The 13,278-nt window shown below is 52.2% G+C and overlaps 1 protein-coding gene across 2 annotated transcripts; it reads left to right on the forward strand.

Moving 5' to 3' along the window:
• On the forward strand, positions 1-1,625 carry AURKAIP1 (aurora kinase A interacting protein 1). Of its 2 annotated transcripts, none has more exons than XM_046662266.1 (4): positions 1-161; positions 544-644; positions 928-1,373; positions 1,458-1,625. In XM_046662266.1, exons 2-4 carry the CDS (start codon positions 593-595, stop codon positions 1,557-1,559), a joined length of 600 nt encoding a protein of 199 aa, XP_046518222.1. In that variant the 5' UTR covers positions 1-161; positions 544-592; the 3' UTR covers positions 1,560-1,625. The 2 variants fall into 2 exon arrangements, with proteins under 2 accessions (XP_046518222.1, XP_046518223.1); XM_046662267.1 differs by lacking the exon at positions 1-161 and adding an exon at positions 166-282.
• Positions 1,626-13,278: the final 11,653 nt, after the last annotated feature.

The raw sequence follows: 13,278 nt of genomic DNA on the forward strand, positions 1-13,278 counted from the left end.
CTCAGGATTGAGGGAACCGCAGTTCTCGTGTCTCCGTCAGAGGCGGGCGGGGTCGGCAGCTGCTTGGCCGGAAACCGTCGCTTTCTCGGTCCGGCGGGGCCTGCGCCGACGCGGAGCCGGTGAGGGACGGACCGGAAGTGCCTGAGCGCGGCGGGAGAATGGTGGGTTTGAGTCTCCCGGTCGGGTCGCGTCTGGGGAGGTTCGGGGAGCGTCGACCCCGCCCCGTGTGGTGGGCACCTCAGGGGAGGCTGAGGCCCGCGGAGGGTGGTGACCTGGCCGGAGGTGCGGGGTGGGGCCGAGGCTGGTCATCTAGAGAAGGAGCCGTGTGTGCCGTGCAGTGGGAGCGGGGGAGGGACGGGGACAGAGGTGAGGGGGACAGGGGTGGGGAGGGGGACGGGGAAGGGTGATAGGGACAGGTGTGAGACGGGGAGAGGGGAAGGGGCAGGGACAGGTGAGGAGGGGGAGGGGAGAGGGGGCGGGGTGGGGTGGGCAAGACCGGAGTCCCGGCCGCTGCCCTGCGTGACTTCAACCCCTGTGTTCCAGCTGTCCTGAACACCTGCGGCCTCCGTGCTGTGCCCACCCGCAACTGACTATGCTCCTGGGGCGCCTGACTGCTCAGCTGCTCAGGGTTGTTCCCCGGGCAGGTGAGGCCGTGTGGCGGGTTGGGGGGATGCCCACGTGGGTGAGGAATGCTGGGCCAAGCAGCCCACCTGCCCTTAGCCCCCCCCACCACCACCTCGAGGACAGGGGCGTGGCTCACAGACCTCGTGAGCATGTCACGGGGAACCTGGACCTGGAATGCAGTGGCATTCAGGCCAAGAGCAAGGTGTGGGCCGTCCTAGCCCCATCAGGCCTGGTGGGGTGGTGGCAGTGCTCACGTGCGGTGTGACCCTGAGAGCAGTAACTGTGTGGTCTTGTTTCCTGCAGGCTGCAGTCGGCCCGGCTCTGTCTCAGGGGTGCTGGGCCACCATGCCTGTGGGGCCCGCTATAGCACCCAGCCAGCAGGCCCAAGTGGGGTTGCCTCCCTCCCTGGTAGTGGGGTCCAGCTAGAGCTTGAGGAAATGCTGGTCCCCAGGAAGATGTCCATCAGCCCCCTGGAGAGCTGGCTGACCACTCGCTACCTCCTGCCTAGACTGGATGCTGGGGTTCCAGGGTCTGTGGCTCCAGCCCAACTTTATGAGCATCCACCTAGCCAAATGGGGGAAGGGGCCGAGCAAGGGGGTGAGGGGGTCTGGGATGCACCCCAGATGCAGTGCAAAAATGTACTGAAGATCCGGCGGCGGAAGATGAATCATCACAAGTACCGCAAGCTGGTCAAGAGGACGCGGTTCCTGCGGCGGAAGGTCCGGGAAGGACGCTTGAAACGGAAGCAGGTGAGTGTGGGGTGGCGGCCCAGGTGGCTGAGAACACATGGCTGTGGCACCAACCAGCTGGTGGTCCCTCCCGTGCCCTCACAGGTCAAGTTCGAGAGAGACCTGAGGCGAATCTGGCTGAAGGCAGGCCTGAAGGAAGCCCCTCCGGGCTGGCAGACCCCCAAGATCTACCTGAAGGGCAAATGAGTCTAGGTCTGTTTCCCTTGCCCGTTACTGCTGACGGCCCCTTGTAATAAATGCCCTGAGAACTCAGCTGTCCCCCTTGGCCTGGACCTTCTTGTGCCTGCTGTGGGCTGTCTCGGGAAGGAGCCTGCTGCCAGCCTCTGGTGTGACAGGAGGCAGAGGGCCCCAGGGTGGCAGGGTGGCAGTCTTTCCAGAGCTGGCCCTTGCCCTGGTGGGGCCACCTGTGGGGATGACAGGCCTCGCTGTGCGTGAGCTGTGGGAGTAGAGCCCTGCCCTGACCTGAGGGCCTGTGCGTTCCACTGCGGGAGGCGGCCTCTTAGTGAACACACAGTGGCCAAAGTGCCGAAGGACAACACCAGGGAGCTGGGGAGTGTCCAGCCTGAGGTGGGGTGCGATTAGGTTATGTTTTACGAATAGGGTCAGGGAGGGCCTCACTGGGGAGACGGGGGGAGGACGAGAGGGGAGGCGGGAAAGGCCCTGTGCCCCCGGAGATGATAGATGGTGTCCTGCAGGCCCCTTGGACTTCTGAGCTGTCCTGCTCACCCGGGGCTGGGGACCCCTGGCCTGCCGTAGGTTCCTTGGCCTCTGCCACTTCCTGGGGCCCTGCGTGGGGGTGGCCTGGGGACAACCAGAAAGGGGTGATCTGGAGGACGTGCTCTGGCAGGTGTGAGTTGGGGCTGGCTGAGGAAGGGGCACTGTTTCCGGAGCTGGAGAAGCGCTGGAGCCTTGACGTGAGCCAGAGACCCCGAGTGGTTCCAGGTTTCTCCTGGATGGAGAAGAACACATCATCGGGGATGGCAGGGCCTGGAGGGGCTCGTGGGCCTCTGCACGCAGGCCACAGGAAGGGGAGCGTGGTTGGAGCACCTGAGTGCCTGAGGCTGGTTGTCATGCTGAGCTCTGTGCTGCGCGTGGTGACTGAGAGGAGGGAGAGGAAGACGCTTTCCCGAGCCGCTGCCACTGTAGTCCTTCCTCCCCCTCCCCCACGGCACTTCTCACCAGGGCTGTGGGGGCTTCCGTCTCTTGTCGCAGAAATGCATCTGGGCCTGGGCTTGAGTTCCCCACAAATTAGGCAGACCCTGGGGGCGGCTTGAGCATGGTGTCCCAGCAGTTTCCCTGGCATGGGACACCCAAGTTTTGTTGATCTCCCTTCCCCACCCCCCGTTGCTTCAGTGTGCAGGCAGGGCGCCTTCCCTGCATGCCAGCCAGGTAAGCAGGCTTCTAACAACTGGGCCCGTCTGGGTCCCTGTCCATCAGGGGGATGGGCTCACGGAGGGGCCTTGTGGTGGACTGTGAGGAGGGTGAAGCTGGCCACGACTTGGAGGGGAACTGAGGCCCTTGAGGGCACAGGCCTGCTCTTGCTGGCAGCCGCCAGGGGGCAGTGGTCAGACCAGCAGACTTGAGCCCCGTGCCAGTGTCGCCTGAGAAGGCTGCTAGCTGGGGTCACCAGAATCCTTCTTGGGTCTCAGTTTCTCGAGCTATAGGTGGGGCAGGGGTCCCAGGGCCAAGGCCTCAGCCGTGGAGCCTCCCTGGGGTGGAGTGGACCATGACATTTTGGTGCCAGGTCTGGCCCCAGCTCCGCTGGGCTTCCCAGCGGGCTTCTGCCTGCCAGGCAAGCCCTTGGCTGGCACCCATGGCTGCTGAGCAGCTGCTCCCGGTATTTCCTCCAGCCCCACTGCAGTAGCTGCCTGTGGCTCACCCCGCCCTTCCTTGGCTGTGGGGAGAGAAATGGATGCTAAGTTGTTACCATCTGGAGACAAACTCTGTCAGGAGCTTGGCTGGGCTGTGAGTTCTGGGGGTGTAATGCCGGCCTGTGCAGGGAGCTGCAGACCCAGATGCATAGAGGCTGCAGCTGGCGGAGTGCCACAGCGCTGGGGCACCTGCTTCAGCCTCCTCTACCCTTGGGTGGGTGCTAGCTGAGGGAGCCCCAGGAGGCAGGCTGCCTGTGGGGTCCAGGATGCTCGGCCTCGCGGTTCCTCCAGAGCAGTGGTTCTGGACTGGGCACTCGGCCACATCTGGGACATTTTTGGTTGTCACAGTGGTTGGGGCAGTACTTGGAGCAGTGAGTGGAGGTCAGGGATGCTGCCAAGTGCCCTATGGTGCACAGGGCAGCCCCTTCCTAAGAACAGTTACCCCAGACTGTGGTCAAGACCCCTGCTGCAGATGTGATTGGTCATGGTGGGTCAGCTCCTGAGCCAGCCCAGCCCCTACCTAGTCAGCCTCCTCAACCCCTGTTCCCTCTCCTGCTCTGCAGCCCAGACCCAGCAGCCCTCCTCTCCCTTCCCCTGCCCAGGCTGCATGTGTGCAGAGCTCACTTTGCGTGTGGCTTGGATGCCTTTGGGGCCCAACCACAACCTCAGGAGGCAATTTTTGGGTTTTATTTTTATCTTTGCAGCCCCTCCCAGGCCACAAGAGGCTGCCCCCCTTCCCTATGGGGGATCCACCCTGTCCTCTCTCATTGTTCTAGCCTGGGCACCCCTTGAGTAACAGGGCAGAGGTGGGGGGACAGAGTGGGGGCTCGTGAGCTGCCCTGTGATGTGGTTTTGGCCTGTGATGGGCCCTCCCCTAGCAGGCAGATTCTGTCCAATGCTGACTTCAGCCTCTCAGGGCACTACTAGGCTGTTTTCAGATGAGCAAGTTGAGTCCTGCAGCATTGGGTCCCTCACCCGGGGTCACATGGCAGCCGAGTGGCAGGGCTGGGGCTGGAGTCCAGGGTGGCTGAGACTTCACCACTTCGAGGTAGGCGGTGGTCTGAATGGCGTCTGGAGGTTTGGGGTCTTCGGTGTAGGGTGGTCTGTGTATTTGGGCACATCTGCGGGGTGTGTGTTTTGAGGACTGCTCCTGAATGATGAGGGAAGAAGGAGTGCTGCAGACCCCCAGGTGACCAGCAGGGCAGGGGATGGCCTGGGAGTGTGGGGCCGCCCCAAGCCCTCAGACCCACTGTGGCAGCAGCACAGCTGGCAGGCTCCATGAGGCCAAGGGGAGGGGAGGCCTCAGCCCTCAGGCTGGGCATGTGCCTTGTGGAGTGAAATTGGGAGCCAAGGGGTCAGGTACAATGGGGTGGGGGCTCCTGCCCTGTGATCCAGCACCCTGTGCCCTGTACCCTCACCTGCCTGGGCTGGCCTCATCCCTTGTGGATAGTCTGTGGTGTGGAGAGGAGACCAATCCAGCTTGGAGTCCTGTTGAGTGGAGACAGCTGACCTCCAGGCTCCATGTGGCTGGAGGGGCCCCAGAGGCCACCAAGACCTTTACATGAACAGGTGTCTCCTCCTGCTACTGCATGTCCTAGCTGAGGCATGTCCATCACCCACCGTGTCCTCCAGGTCAGACACGGGCCTCCCCTCCAAGAGGGGCCCATTGACTTCAGTTGGTCTTGTTAGTTTCATTACTTTGTGTTTACAGTTTTTGTTTTTTAATTTTCCAGCCAAATGGGATTGTGTCTGGCTCAACATGAAGTTGTTCTATAAGGCTAGTAACAAACAGCTGCTCCTGCCCACCCACCCACGTGCATTTCGGGGCGGCAGCCTTGGCTCCTCCATGGGGTCCTGTGCTTGCCGGCCTCCTGGTGTAGCCACGTCACAGTGTCAACAGCATTCACACAGCCTCACAGCACGGTTACACGGCTTCTCTCGTACAACTGTTTTCCTATTTCATTTTTTCTTTTGCACGTTTTTCTGTGACCGCTAACTCGGCCCCAAACTTGATGATGGAATTTTAAAACTCCCAGTCCAACTCTTGCAAGTAATGCTTAATGTGGAGCCACCCTCCTGGCTCCCCCATCTTGGCTGCCCTGGGGCTTCTCTAGCACCAGCAGGGTCTTCCTTGGGATGCTCTTTGCCCTATCAGCTGGATCCCGTTTCTGGAATGCCATATTCTTCCCTTCTCTTGTGATTTATTCTCTTCTTTCCATGGAGTACACTCTATAGCAGCTTTCTGAGAAACAGTGTATGGGAGATGGAGCATAGAGTAAGAATTAGGCTTTAAAAAAATTAATAATAATAACTGACACGTGTGAGTGGACCCCTCCCCACAGGCATTATGCTGGGTTCTTCACAGGAGTTAGTTCATTTCACAACAAGTCTGTGAATAGTCCTGTTTTGTGAGTTGGGACCCTCAAGGACGGAGATTGACTTGCCCACAGTCACGTAACTCAGAAGCCATGATTCACTCTAAGTCTGTTTGACTCTCAAATTTAATTTTTTAAAAACTTTATTTTTATAAAAGTTATGCCTATACATGGCTAAATAGTTTAATAATAGTTCAATAATGCTTAAGGCAAACAGAAGTCTCTCCCTGTCCCACACCACCTTTCCCGGAAGCAGTCTGTCTTTTGGTATTTATTTTCATAGCTGTAAATTAGTGATTTTCAGATTTTTTTGACCCAAAACTCAAAATAAAAAATAGATTTTAGGGGGCCAGCCCCGTGGCCAAGCAGTTAAGTTTGTGCACTCTGCTTTGGTGGCCCAGGGTTTTTCTGGTTTGGATCCTGGGCATGGACATGGCACCGCTCATAAAGCCACGCTGAGGTGGCATCCCACATGCCACAACTAGAAGGACCCACAACTAAAATATACAACTATGTACTGGGGGGATTTAGGGAGAAGAAGAAGAAGAAGAAAAAAAAAGACATCACTACCTGGTACACACACACACACAACTGGAAATTTATACAATACTTCTCTCGTAACTGCAGCTGTCTCAGGTGTTTTCTGTTCTCGTCTATTTCATTAAAAATGCTATTTACGGCCCACTAACTCCAGCTCACACTCACTGACAGGCATAACCTGCAGTTTGAAAAACACTGCGCTAAACGTAAGCCCCATCCTGCTGCACTTTGTTCCTGCTTAGCCGCCCTGTCGGTGTCTCGAGCCGCCCCGCATGGCCCCCCTGGCAGCCCTAGAAGGCACACTGTTGCACTGTCTGTGTTTACATGACTGTAACTGTGATAGGGTTGACACTACGACTGCTCTTCTTCCCCATGTGAGCCGTTGTTTTCCCTGGAGTCAGTAACTGTCTTTGTTGGTTTTTTTCAGTTGCTTTAGTTTTCTATGCCCTCATCACAATTTCAGCATGAAGTTCTCGCCCAGCTCCCAGATGCGTCTGAGGTTCTATCCTTTTGTCTCACTGAGGAGGTCTCTCGTGGGACTTCTGCTTTGCTCCAGTGGGGCTGCCTCCCCACTGTGTCTGGGGCACAACTGTCACCCTGGGATCTCCCCTCATACTTCCAGGGACTTCTCTCGGACTTGCTCCTGCCTCCCTGATCCCTTGTCTTCTGTTTTCTTCTCTTACTTTGAAAGAGCACATCTTTCCTTGTCTGCTGCAGAAAGAAAGCAGGGAGGCCATTTTGAACCCTTGTGCACCTGCAAGTCTCCTTTCATGTCCTGTTCCTTGGTTGATGGTTTGGCTGGATATAGAATTCTCCGCTGGAAATTATTTCTACAAGACTTTGCAGGCATTGCTCCATTGTCTTCTGGCTCCCAGTGTTGATGTTGAGAAAATTAAACCCATTTTGAGTCCACAGCCTTTGCAAGTGATCAGTTCTTTCTCTTGAAGCTTCTCTGTGTCTTTGCTGTTGCCAGTGTTCACAGTGGCGCACTTTACTGTGGGTCTGTGCTCACCCCACAGAAGCCCCATTCAATCTGGACACTCACAACCTTCCCTTTGGGAAATTCCCTTCAACTATTGGGTTGTAATTTCCTATTTCTTCTCTCTTTCTAAAACTCCTGTTATTTGGATTTTTTTTCCTTCTGTTTTCCATTGTCAACATTTTCTTCTAATCCATTTCATGATTTTTTTTCAGTTCTGTTCCTTCATTTTTAATTTCTAAGAGACTTTTGTTTTTTGAATTTTTTTAATAGCACCCTGATTATGTTTCATGAATGTGATGCCATCTCTTCTGTGAATGTGATGCCATCTCTTCTGTGAGGATATTATCGATAACGTATTTTTCTTTAACACCCCTTCCCCTGGTCTAGTTTCTGCTGCTTCTAAGTTGATTTTTTCTGTTAGTTGACTTTGGTCTCTGTTTTCCATGTTAGTGGGCTTCCTCTGGCAGGACTTGGTTGTCTGCTTATATTTATGAGTGTGGTCTACAAACCAACAGCAAGAAGTGTCCACAGGGCCAGCCCTGTGGCCGGTGGTTAAGTTTGCACACTCCACTTCAGCAGCCTGGAGTTCACCGGTTGGGATCCGGGGCATGGACCTACGTACCACTCATCAAGCCATGGTGAGGCAGCATCCCACATAGAAGAACTAGAATGACCTACAACTAGGATGTACAACTATGTAGTGGGGCTTTGGGGAGAAGGGGGAAAAAAAAGTAAGATTGGTAACAGATGTTAGCTCAGAGCTGATCTTCCCCACCAAAACAAAAAAAAAGGTGTCCAAGACACCCAGAAGTGGTCTCTACCTTTCCTGCTTTTAGCAGGATTCAGGACTTTGGAGACATGGCTGTTTCCAGGTAAGGTTGCAAACTTTACCAAATAAAAATACAGGACCCCTAATTAGATTTGAATTCCAAATAAACAACAAATAATTTTTCAGTATAAGTATATTCTGTGCAGTATTTAATCTGGTAACTTCATGCCAGATCTGACAGGAAGTGTACAGAAGCCTGGTGTGTCTTTTCATGCCAGATGATGAGAGAGGTCAGAGGCTACTGGAGGCGTGTCAGAAGAACTCAGGAGCCAACTTGAAGGGCTTTCACTGGCTAAAGATGGGACGATCTGAGCATTGAAAAGAAGAACCACATTGGGTTGAAACAGCATATTGAAATCTGTTGGGCAGCTTTGAAGGATGATAGAGACCCAAGTCCCCAGGTCTCTAGCTTGCCTGAGAATTTGATTAGATTCTTTGGTTATGTAACTGGGAACATTTTCTGAGCCTATTAGTATAACTTTCCCTATCTTACTGGAAACGAAAATAATGTGCATGATTATAAAATCTCTTAAGTGTGATGGAGCTCCCATTCTGATTGGCTTAAATAGCCTAACACATGCTTGTGTAGATTTAGGATAGAGAATGTGAGAATTCCAGAGAGAAAAAGGAAATTGGACTTCTAATGCCTTAGGAGTGTTCGCCCTGTAAGAAAAGTCATTTTCTTGCAGAATCCACAGCTGAAAAGAAAAAAAAAGCTGGGACAATGGTTGATCATTGGATGAGGATCAGAGATGTAAATTCACGCAGAGAGCAAATATCGCCAAGGAAACTTTACTTCATGTAAACATCACTTCAGTAGTGTTTAAATGTGGGGCTGGAAAATGGGGAGTTTAACAGTTTGTATGAGAAAACGTTCAGGTGATATTTTTAAGCAAGATGAATCCTTGGACAAATTAGACTGGTTTCGTAATTTTTGTTTAAAAAACGATGTCCCTTGACTTTATGACAGTGTAGAAGATGATGTAATAGTATGCCTTCTGGAAGAATTCGGTTTGTTTGCTTATGCCAAGCTTAATGAAACTCTCCTAAATTTCCTAGTCTGGTTTTATGGGTCAGGTAAATTGTTTTCCAAAAGCTATTTACGGTCATGTAAATGTAAACATATATGTTTAACTATATTAAAGTAACTGATCTCTCTCTCTTTTTTTTTTTGTTAAAAAACTGAGCTAACATCTGTTGCCAGTCTTCCTCTTTTTTGCTTGAGGAAGATTGTCGCTGGGCTAACATCTGTGCCAGTCCTCCTCTATTTCATATGTGGGACACTGCCACAGCATGGCTTGATGAGTGGTCTGTAGGTCCATGCTCAGGATCCAAACCCATGAACCCTGGGCCGCCAAAGTGGAGCACGCAATGTTAACCACTACGCCACCAGGCCTGGCCCAACTGATCTCTTTTATAAAAGACTTATTCTTGTAAACCTTAGATAATGCTCTGAATTATTGCATTTCATTATGCCACTCATCTCTCACCTCCTGTGGTGCATCATCTGTAAAGATGTCACAACAACCCCCTCCCTGTACACGTGCCCCTTTGGCAATGTGATTTTGCTTGCATTGAAAGCTGGGGTCTGTCTCCCTCCTCTTGAATCTGGGCTGTGACCTGCTCTGACCAATAGTGTGGGGGAGGATGCTGCCGAACTTAGGCCTTGAGGGGTCTGGCAGCTTCTACCAGTGGAAGGAAGCCTGGCTTAGACTGAGTGACAGGTCATGTGGAGAGAAGGGGCCACGTGGACAGAGAGGGCCACAGGGAGAGAGGACCCGGCTGATGGCCACACTGAGGCCCCAGTTCCGGGAGGGAAGCTGTCTGGATTCTCCAGCCCCAGCTGAGCCATCCCAGCCAGTAGCCGTGGAGCGCCAACCAGCTGCCCTGCCAAGTCCTGCCAGGATTCCTGACCCACAGAATCATGAGCAATAAAAGATCATGGAAACAGCTCTGAGCCCTCCTGTGCTCTGCTGCGTGGCAAGGGTCTGAGATGCTGTAAGCCACATTCCTGCTCTCTCTACATAAATTATTTGGAATTCTGCATGGAAGAATTCCGTTTATTTATTCAGTCATTTATTTGTATCAATATAGACTTGTGGATATTTACTTTATATTTTGGGTTATAATCCACTCCTTTATTTTGTTGCTCCATTTGCTCCAGCTGTGGCCCCTGGGAGCTCAGTCACTTGGCTCCTATGCCCCTTTGACACACCCCATCATTCTTTTTTTTTTTTTAGCACTTCCTTAGTTTTTGGCATTACAGGTTTTCCAGACTTATATTGTAATTTTCTTCTCCAGTCCTAGAATCAGCCATTTCTCCAAGGAGCCCTGGTTCCTTTTCTTGGAAAACGGTCTTAGAAACCAAGACCGGGTGCTGGCTGTGCTTGTTGCTTCTGAGACGTTGTCGCTTCTGGGCCTTCTCAGATGACAGAGCTAGAAAATATGTGTGTGCATGCTGACCATGTGTATACACACACCTGTAACTGTTTCTGCAGGTCTCCATCTGTGTTTGCGTTCCACTAAGTGCGAGTCCATGCTGGTGTCTCCAGTGTAGGCCACAACCACAGGGCCACTCTCGCCCCCTTTCCTTGCCTGTCTGTAACCTCCCACCCCAAATAGTGAGAACCAGGCTCCCACTACACCCCGCTGTTTGCTTAATTGTTCAATTCTGGCATTTGGGTATGGCTGTGTCAGAATAACCATCGCCCTAGGGGAACAACTTTACCAACCAGAGTCCAGTGTGTATGAGCAGTTCCTTTGGCCTTTAGTCCTATAGACTCTGCTCACTCCCACAGAAATGTAAGTCGGTACCCCCACGCCTTCAGTGCGGTGGTCTCATTTGCAATACAGTTAGACTTCTTGGCACGTTCTAATTTCCCCACCCACCTCAGTGAGTTTTTAAAACGTGCATGCATTAGGCTCACTCTTTGTGCTGTGCAATTCATTGGATTTTGGTAAATACATTGCGTCATGTATCCACCATTGCAGTATCATACAGAATAGTCTCATTGCTCTAAAAAGTCCTCTGTGTTCAACTGTTCATCTCTCCCCCATGTCGTGATTTTAAGCCACTAAGTTTTAAGGTGTTTTTTTTCCTTCTCCCCAAAGCTCCCCAGTACATAGCTGTATATTCTAGTTGTGAGTGCCTCTGGTTGTGCTGTGTGGGATGCTGCCTCAGCGCGGCCTGATAGCAGTGCCATGTCTGTGCCTGGGATCCAAACCGGCGAAACCCTGGGCTGCCAAAGTGGAGTGCAGGAACTTAATCACTCAGCCATGGGGCTGGCCCCTAAGGTGGTTTGTTAATACAGCAAAAGCTACAGGAAATATCTGAATCATTTCTAAAGATATTGAAATTCACAAAGATAGATTACAGAAATAAGGGATCACTATATAAAAACATATCTTTGTCCAAATTACGTCTAATTTGGATGGTAAAGTTAATGCGATCTATATGTTGTGTTATATACACAGTTGGATATAGATCAATTAAAACTGACAGTTTAAATTTGTCATCTAACAATATGAATATTTGTGTGCGTATAAATACATTCACAGAAACGTATATTAATGTCAAACTAAGAAAGTGTATATATAACAGAGAAGAAAACCAGTTGTTTCCTCTGTGGGGCTAGGACGCGCACTTCTCTCGCCCAGACTCCGCCTCTTCGAGGCCTTGCTTTGGGCCGTGGGCTGATCCCCACCACGACTCAGTCTGCTTTACCAGATGGTCCTCATTTCTAAGAGGGCAAATGCTTCCAGTAATCATTTATTGCTGTGCTTGTTTTAAATATTGTCACCCTGATAAAACTATAGCTGAGATGGTCATCATTTCTTGTATGTGGCCAACAGTGACTTACCCAGTCCCTCTGACTCCTCATGTTGCCTTCCCAAAATTCAGGCCTCAATCCAGAATCTGAAAAACAGACAGTGTGTCTTAACCCTCACCTGCCTTTGGGGTTCCCCCAGACAGCAGCTGGCAACACAGAGGCCTCCTCCCTTGTCGCATAAAGTGAGGAGAGTGCAGACGACGGAAGAGACTTCTTGCGACCACACTTTCACCACCTCACTCCCCACAAGCCTGAAAGCTCCGTTTGCGAAGCCCAGACTGTGGGAAAGTCAGATAGAGAAACGCCCACCTTCCCAGCCTACTGCTGTTTACAGAAGCAGCACTGTTATCTGGCTATGCTTGAGCCACTTTCATTTTTATATTAGGGAAAGACTCCATGTTCGTGTGTGAGGCTGGCACAGTGACAGTCAGCATTCGTTGTGGTTCTGGGTTTGAGTGCACTTGCCAGGCATTGGCCGTCAGCACAGACAGCCTGAGAAGGACGGGGAGCCCCCGTGGCTTTCAGCATCCCCCTCAGAGTGGCTGTTGACCAAATCCTTAGAAAGTGCACTGCACATAACAGAGAGTTCACGCTCTGCCTTCGGAAGTTCCACCCAGCCGGGCCAGCCATGGCAGTTTCTACTTTCCTTGCCTTGACCTGCTACAGACTGCAGACCAGAAATGGACTCTTCTGGAGGAAAGATCAGAAGGGCCTCTGTACAAGAGGCTGTTTCAGGTATTCTTGACTTGGATACAACAGGAAACAGCCTCACTGGACAAGCTGACATGTGGCCACACCCTGACACCTGCCACGCTGTCCCCAGGGACCAAGTCAGGGCCCTGGGGCCGTTTTGCGCCAGAAGCAGATGACCTGGGAACACATTCAGCTGATCCATAAAATGAAGCAGAGTAGATGGACTGCTCCAGCTGAGACTGAGCAGGCACGTGAAAAATCTTGTTCTCCAACTCTGTTGAGAAAGATTCCTTGGACAGGCTGTAATGAAGCGTCTATAAATGGTATCTCATTTCAACTGGCCCACGGAAGTCAGAAGAAAATATCATACGAGACTCAGTATAGATGGAAAGCCAGTGAGCCTTCTGGGAAACTTAAAATTCTGTAGGAAGTTGTGAGAGATATTCTCTGGACTTATACCAAAAACCACGCAGGACGGTGGTGGCAGAGGTGAACTGTTGTGCCTGGGGCTTTCACCAAGTTCGCTCACATTCGTTTCATGTGTGGCCAGCTGGGTCCAATCAGAAGACGGAAACCACGGGGCGTTTGATGGTGTGGTTCATCATCCCCACCTCCCCATAGCAGAGAAGTCCCTGGTTCGCCCAGGTGGGGGCTGGCCTGCAGTTGCCAGGGTGCAGGGTTGGGGCGCTGGGTATGCAGAAGAGGTGGGAACCCTCCAGGTGCAGGTGAGTCGAGGGGCACTGCAGAGGGAATCAGGTGCTGGTCCATGTAGAGAGGCTGCAGGA

This window comes from Equus quagga, chromosome 5, assembly GCF_021613505.1.
Source record: "Equus quagga isolate Etosha38 chromosome 5, UCLA_HA_Equagga_1.0, whole genome shotgun sequence".
NCBI classification, from domain to species: domain Eukaryota; kingdom Metazoa; phylum Chordata; class Mammalia; order Perissodactyla; family Equidae; genus Equus; species Equus quagga.

Excerpts from the sequence above, each read along its gene's own strand:
- AURKAIP1 (XM_046662266.1), top strand. The coding sequence starts at position 593 with ATGCTCCTGGGGCGCCTGACTGCTCAGCTGCTCAGGGTTGTTCCCCGG. Across the intron at positions 645-927 it reads CAGGGTTGTTCCCCGGGCAG|GCTGCAGTCGGCCCGGCTCT; the intron begins GTGAGGCCGTGT and ends TGTTTCCTGCAG. Across the intron at positions 1,374-1,457 it reads GACGCTTGAAACGGAAGCAG|GTCAAGTTCGAGAGAGACCT; the intron begins GTGAGTGTGGGG and ends GTGCCCTCACAG.